This window comes from Populus euphratica, unplaced genomic scaffold (assembly GCF_000495115.2).
Source record: "Populus euphratica unplaced genomic scaffold, PopEup_1.0 scaffold519.1, whole genome shotgun sequence".
NCBI lineage: Eukaryota > Viridiplantae > Streptophyta > Magnoliopsida > Malpighiales > Salicaceae > Populus > Populus euphratica.
The window spans coordinates 165,937-172,773 of record NW_011500390.1 but is presented as its reverse complement, the minus strand read 5'-3'; the positions used below and the strand labels follow the sequence as shown (position 1 = coordinate 172,773).

At 39.0% G+C, this 6,837-nt stretch overlaps 2 protein-coding genes and 1 pseudogene across 2 annotated transcripts; 2 read left to right on the top strand and 1 right to left on the bottom strand.

Annotated features, from left to right (window-relative positions):
* Positions 1-163: 163 nt before the first annotated feature.
* On the top strand, positions 164-1,327 carry LOC105114339 (fructose-1,6-bisphosphatase, chloroplastic; the record flags this gene model as incomplete). Its single annotated transcript, XM_011010855.1, has 3 exons — positions 164-439; positions 551-1,057; positions 1,141-1,327. Coding segments are annotated over 3 exons (855 nt in total), but the record flags the coding sequence as incomplete, so codon positions are not given.
* An 825-nt stretch (positions 1,328-2,152) lies between these two features.
* Positions 2,153-4,054, top strand: LOC105114337 (fructose-1,6-bisphosphatase, chloroplastic-like; annotated as a pseudogene).
* LOC105114336 (uncharacterized) lies at positions 4,001-6,260 on the bottom strand. Its single transcript, XM_011010854.1, has 5 exons — positions 5,587-6,260; positions 4,817-5,498; positions 4,591-4,697; positions 4,455-4,511; positions 4,001-4,359 (listed from the first exon to the last, which is right to left on the bottom strand). Exons 1-5 carry the CDS (start codon positions 5,771-5,773, stop codon positions 4,307-4,309), a joined length of 1,086 nt encoding a protein of 361 aa, XP_011009156.1. The 5' UTR covers positions 5,774-6,260; the 3' UTR covers positions 4,001-4,306.
* Between the last annotated feature and the right edge of the window lie 577 nt (positions 6,261-6,837).

The window sequence follows — 6,837 nt, the reverse complement described above, 5'->3', positions numbered from 1 at the left end:
TAAATGAAGTCGAAAAACCAGCACCGTATATTTTCCTATTTTGTGGTCCAATTGAGGCAACTTCTCGATCTAGTATATATTTTCCTATTTTGTGGTCCAATTGAGCAACTTCTCTAGTCTTAGATAATTCTCTTCTTCATGAATTAGATTCGCTCTAGTTTGAACCATTCAGCGAAATGTTTTTTTTTTTAAATTAGTTAGTTTGCAACTACAGGTGTTCTCTAGCTGCTTGAGATCAAGTGGGAGGACAGGAATCATAGCATCAGAGGAAGAGGATGTGCCAGTGGCAGTGGAGGAGAGTTACTCTGGAAACTATATAGTGGTTTTTGACCCACTAGATGGATCATCCAACATTGATGCTGCAGTGTCTACTGGTTCCATCTTTGGAATATACAGCCCCAATGACGAGTGCCTGGCCGATATTGGAGATGACTCCACTGTGAGTCCATCCATAATTGATGCAATCACAAACAGATGAGTTTATCAAACACACAAAAAGAAGATAGTCTATGGTTAATAACTTGATTGTTTGAAAATTTGGTGATTGCAGCTTGACCAAACGGAACAGAGATGTATTGTGAATGTGTGCCAGCCAGGAAATAACCTCCTTGTTGCTGGCTACTGCATGTATTCAAGCTCAGTGATTTTTGTGCTGACTATAGGAAAAGGCGTGTTCTCTTTCAGCTTGGATCCAATGTATGGAGAGTTTGTTTTAACTCAAGAAAACATCCAGATACCAAAGGCCGGGAAGATTTATTCATTTAATGAAGGAAACTACCAGTTGTGGGATGACAAGCTGAAGAAGTACATTGATGACCTTAAAGACCCTGGTCCGAGTGGCAAGCCCTACTCCGCTAGATACATTGGAAGCTTGGTCGGTGATTTCCACCGTACGCTGCTGTACGGTGGCATTTATGGGTACCCCAGGGACAAGAAGAGCAAGAATGGGAAGCTGAGGCTTCTGTATGAGTGTGCACCGATGAGCTTTATAGTGGAACAAGCTGGTGGGAAAGGATCAGACGGGCATCAGAGAGTACTGGATATCACACCTAATGAGGTCAGTCTAATATGCTTCATTCAACTCGTGAAATCTTCTTTTCTTCTTTGAGTTAAGAACTAAGGCATTGTTTTTTACAACAGATACACCAGCGTGTTCCGCTTTACATAGGGAGCGTGGAGGAAGTGGAGAAATTGGAGAAGTATTTGGCTTGATTAAAATGTAAGAGGAAAGATTCATTTTGTTTTGAGAAGCTAAATGTTTGCATGGGCCATGACAATTCCTCATAAATACACTACTGGAATTAAGAACACAGAATATCGTTTGTGTATGACTGTCAAATCGTTTTTTTAGAAGCAATGGAAGATTGAAACCTGATGCTAAGAACCTATCAGGAAACCATTGCAGCAGGACCTCCAGGAAGAACATGAATTTTGTTTTGTCACTGAGAATTGAGTTTCAATTTTTGAAGAACTGTTGCTGCTATAGCCCAGCTGTGCATCAATGATGTCGGCAGCTGAACATAGCCATAGAGCAGGCAATTTCATCTTCAAATATTAATAGCACTGAACTTTTTCTTTAAAAAAAATTGTGGATTTCCTCCTAACATGAACTCCAAGTCCATCAATAAATGAAAAGGAAAAATTACGCTTGCGGAGATTTTGATTCATGGAAATGACTTGGGATGTTATAAGAAGACAAAGACACTCCCAAACACCAAACGAGATCAGGTTGTTGAAAGGCTTATCATAAGGTCTGAGAAATTTCCTAGGAAATTCAAGATGAGATTGATCGTCAAGGAATTCTCGGTAAGCCACGGTTGCAAGTTTTAGCAATCAAGTTCAGAAGGGGTAAAAAAAACCCAACAGGTTTATACTGTATGATTGGACATGAGCTTGATTAGAAGATTCACTACCATAAAATATTTTATGTAAAATAACTTCATTTCATGCGGGAGCAGGGCCCGTTATGTCGAAGCCTGAAGACAGCTTCAATACCAAGTGGGCTCATAAGTCGAACAAAGTTATAGTTTCACCTAGAATGAATCCCAATCACACAATAGGCGCAGGAAGGAAGATAAGTGAGAACCCTGGAACACACAGACAACCAACAATCGCAACAATGTTTGAGGCAATTCCGCCTTCCTCTTGACAAATCACCTTCTCAAACTCTCGCTCTTCCATTATTTCTCACCTGTTTCCTATAAAAAACCGCTCTCATCATATTAGACAATCATTAGGTAGGCGTTTTGCCTCCGGAATTCGATGCAAAGTTGTGGAAATTACAGCAGCAGAATCAGGCATTAAAGAAGAGAAGAGAAAGAAGGGCCGGTATGCGCTCGAAAACTTGACAACTTGGCTATTGAAGCAACAACAAGCAGGGAACATTGATGCAGAGCTCACAGTGGTCTTATCCGGTATCTCATTGGCATGTAAACAGATTGCTTCCCTTCTTCAACGATCGAGCATAATCAATCTCACTGGCGTTCAAGGAACCACCAACATCCAAGGTGAAGATCAGAAGAAGCTGGATGTCATCTCCAATGAGGTTGGTTCTACTTTGATTTCATCGATAAGTTTGTTACTTGTGAGTTAACATTTTGTCAGTGAAAATTACCATAGCTTACATTTTACTACGTCTAGCTGTTTTGCAATTGTTTAAGGTCAAGTGGCCGCACAGCGATTATAGTATCAGAGGAAGAAGACGTACCTGTTGCTGTCGAGGAAACTTACTCTGGGAACTATATTGTGGTGTTTGATCCAATTGATGGGTCTGCCAACATTGATATAGCATTAACCACTGGATCTGTCTTTGGAATTTATGGCCCTGACGAGCAATGCCTCTTTAATATTGACGATGACTCCACAGTAAGTCATCTGGTTTCTCACTTTCTGGCCAAGAAAAACAAGCGGCAGTTCTCAAAATGCAAACCCTTTACCTCTGTGCTGAATAGCCAATTCAAGGCACTTGCAAATTTACATTAATTTTAGCTCTCATCACATCGTTCATCTCTTACACGACAGCTTGACGAAGAAAGACAAAGGTGCATCATCAACGCTTGCCAGCCAGGCAGAAGCTTGCTGCTGGCTATTGCCTCTATTCAAGCTCGGTCGTCTTCACAATATCTATAGAGAAAGGGGTGTTTTCTTTTACCTTGGATCCCGCATTCGGGGAGTTTGTACTAACACATGAAGATATCAAAATCCCGAAAACAGGAAAGATTTACTCGTTTAATGAAGGAAATTATGACCTGTGGGAAGTTGAACTGCAAGGAAAGATTTACTCGTTTAATGAAGGAAATTATGACCTGTGGGAAGGTAAACTGCAGAGCTACCTTGGCTACCTTAGGCAGCCAGGGCCACCGAACGGGAAGCCTTACTCTGGACGTTATATAGGCCGCCTTGTTGGGAAAATACATAGGATGCTTCTGCATGGTGGCATATATGGAAACCCAAAGAACAAGAACAGCAAAAATGGGAACTTAAGGTTACTATATGAATGCGCACCAATGAGTTATCTCGTGGAACAAGCTGGTGGCAAAGCAACGGATGGTCACCAGAGAATCCTTGACATCAAGCCAGAACAGGTATTGATTTCGTTACAGCTTCACCACTTCATCTTAGATTGGAATTTTATCAACCTTGACCCTATAAAAAATTGTGTGGAGATAGAACCATGGCACTGCCAATCAGAGTGCTAGAATCGGAAACTGCGACTTGAATCACATATTTGGTTTGACTTTGAGCATCAAACAACTGCTGACACTTTGGTTTGAATTTGTGATTTTGTGGCAGATACACCAGCGCACACCTATTTTCATTGGAAGCCCAGATGAAGTGGACAAACTTCACCAGTACCTGGCCTGAGCTTAGATATCTTTATTCTGTCATTTATCCTCCATCTTTCAGCATGCTTAAATACTAATGGCATTTGAATTAAGAACTCTTGCAGATATTCAACTGTTCATAGAGTTGATAAGATTAATCCCATCTAAAATCAATGTAAAGAAGAATTCGTCACTTCTTTTTATCAGAAATAAATCAGCTTTTGATACAACTAAATTGTGTAGCATAGAAATGCTTGTAACCATGAGTCTTGGCTAAATGACCAATATTGTAGGCAGAACATCAAACTAAAGACTACATGTGAGCTAAGAATTCAAGGGTTGGTCAAATGATAGACAAAAGCCATAGAGGATCTAGAAATTATAAACCTAGATAACTAGCGAAGATGGATAATGTATCTTCTGCAGTATGTGCTATACAGGTACCAGGTCAGTCTAAAGAGTCTTTTGCATCATCATGTCAGTCAGTTACTTGCCAAACAATTCTCCTGATCCAAAGAACTCCTTTGATTTTTAGCTGCAATTCGAGATACAGCCAAATAATTCAAGGATCCTAGAAATAGGAAAGGTGACATAAAAAATGAAATTTGTGGCGTCAAGTGATAAATTTACCAGGGCTTAAAATTCTTATACATTTTGTTACGGACTTCACAGCTGTTATGTCAGGACCTGAAAACAAATCACTCAATATATGCACGATAATGGATAGATTAGGAGCAATTATGTTGAGGAGCTTCATTCACATTACCTTGCGAATGCGCATCTTTTCCAGAAATCACCTCAGTCATGGTAGAGGAAAACTCTGATATGACTTGATCAGTCCCAAAATTACCATCCCTAGATTCATGCGATGACCTGTACATAGTACGAAGCCAAAATATCAGAGGAAAGAAACCAAGAAAGGATTCAATGCAGTGAAGAAGAAAGTAGAGAAATATGAGGTTATTAGAATATGGCCAAAGAAAAACCAATACCCAGAAATGGTGTCGGCAGAAGCTGCCAAGGCTGGCAGGCATGGACAAGCATTTCCTTCACAATCAAGGTCCAGATCAACCAACAGTTCAGAGAAGGAGAAATTAGCCCCAAACATGTCTAAGTTAGGCAGGTCTAAGTCAAAAATGCCCCCTTCCTTATCAGACTCAGATGTAGAGAACTTATTGTCAATTGATTCATCCAAGTTCACTGCTGCATCAGAAACATCAAAGTCTAGCCTTCCCTTCACACAATCCCTCTTGCACATCCTCTTCAAGGTTGTCTTAACTGGAGAGGAAGAAGAGATACACTGATTCCTCTCCATGGTGTAGTACGTCATGTTTTTAAATGGGCTCACTGTAACCCTCTCTGATGTGATCACCTTGCAGTTGGTAGGAGTGACTTGTTGAGGAGTATTGTTATTACTGCTGTGAGCATTCGCACAAATGCCCCTTGGAGATGCAGATTTGTCAGTGTGAGAGGAAAATGCTTGTGGTGGTGTATTGGGATTAGAGGAACTAGTTGGAGGGAATGGTATGGGCCGATTGAACAAACTCTTAGCAACACCGGATGCTTGAACTAGTGAACCAGTGGGCGTGCCGTTTTGTGCTGATGACTCAATCACAGGAGAGGGCTGAACATTTGCTTGAGTAGTGGCAGCATTATCACATTGTTTGGATGTACCTGAAGATAAAATGAGTTAGAAAAACATCAATTTCTGAGAATAAAAAATGTGCAAGAACATAAATTAGGCACATGGATTTTTTTTTACCTTTACTTGGTATTTTCCTTGAAGCTAACTTGCTGCGAGACTTTCTAGCATCTGGAACAGATTCTGCAACAGCATTCGACCCCATTCGCTTTCTTGTTGATGGGTGCTTATTGATTGAGGACAGATTGCTATACTCCATGGTGGTATTCAAGGGTGTCGAGACTGGAAAGCCAGGTGACTTGTACATGGGACAGCCTAGAAAGAGAACATCAATAAAATACTTTCAATAAATAAATTCCATTTTTCTGAATGTTTGCCTAAAGATTGTCTTCATACATGGGAAGAAGATGCAAGGAAATCCCTAAGATGGAAAATCCTGGAACTATCAGAGTAAGTTTTTCCCTTTACTTGCAATGTTTTGGAGAAGGGAACTTCTATTGTATATTGATCGTAATACTACTGAAAACAGACAGCCTCCAAAAAAATCATTCTAAAGCACGCCATTCACGAATGCAAGGAACATCTGATAAGGAGAATGATCAACTAATCCAAACTCAGAACTCACTCATAAATACTAAACACCATGGTCTGGGGAGATGGCTTCATAGGAGACAATGGTGAGAATATATAACATTGAAAGTAACGTTATTATATTGATTGATGACTATTCAACAACTCTTTATGTATTATCAAAGGTTTGTCATAATTTAGCAAGTTTCAAATCAAGTAGCCTATTCCCAATATTATAATAACAACAAAAAAGGAATCCATCAATGCATTAGCACCTAATACGTGGTTCGCTTCCTTCTGAGAATCCCTAGTTTATGCACTGACTTCTCCATGATATTACAAGATCCTAGTAAACTAACAAACCCTTTTATAACCCACAGTAATCTAAGAAAAAATACTTTTTTTAGTAGAGAAAAAATAATATAACTTAATTCTTAGCCAATTAAATATGAAATGATAAAATTGGATAAGAAGAGATAAAGAAAAAAAAACTTAAGTTAGCAAGCAAACCTAAATCAAAGTTTAAGGTTTAGATAACTTGTTAAACATGTGGTATAGATTATGAGATTGGGATAATTCGATAGAAAAAAAAACAAAAAAAATCATAAAGCCTATTTAAAAAAAATATTAAATGATGAAATCAAAAGAAAAAATAAGTAAAAGAAAGAAAGAAAGAAAAGAAATAGATGATGCTCAATCTCCTACCAATCAAATGTCAATTCTCGTGAACTTTTCAAGGTCATAACCTAGATTATTAGAATAGAAGTATCATATTCAAAAAAATCATGATACTCAATCCTC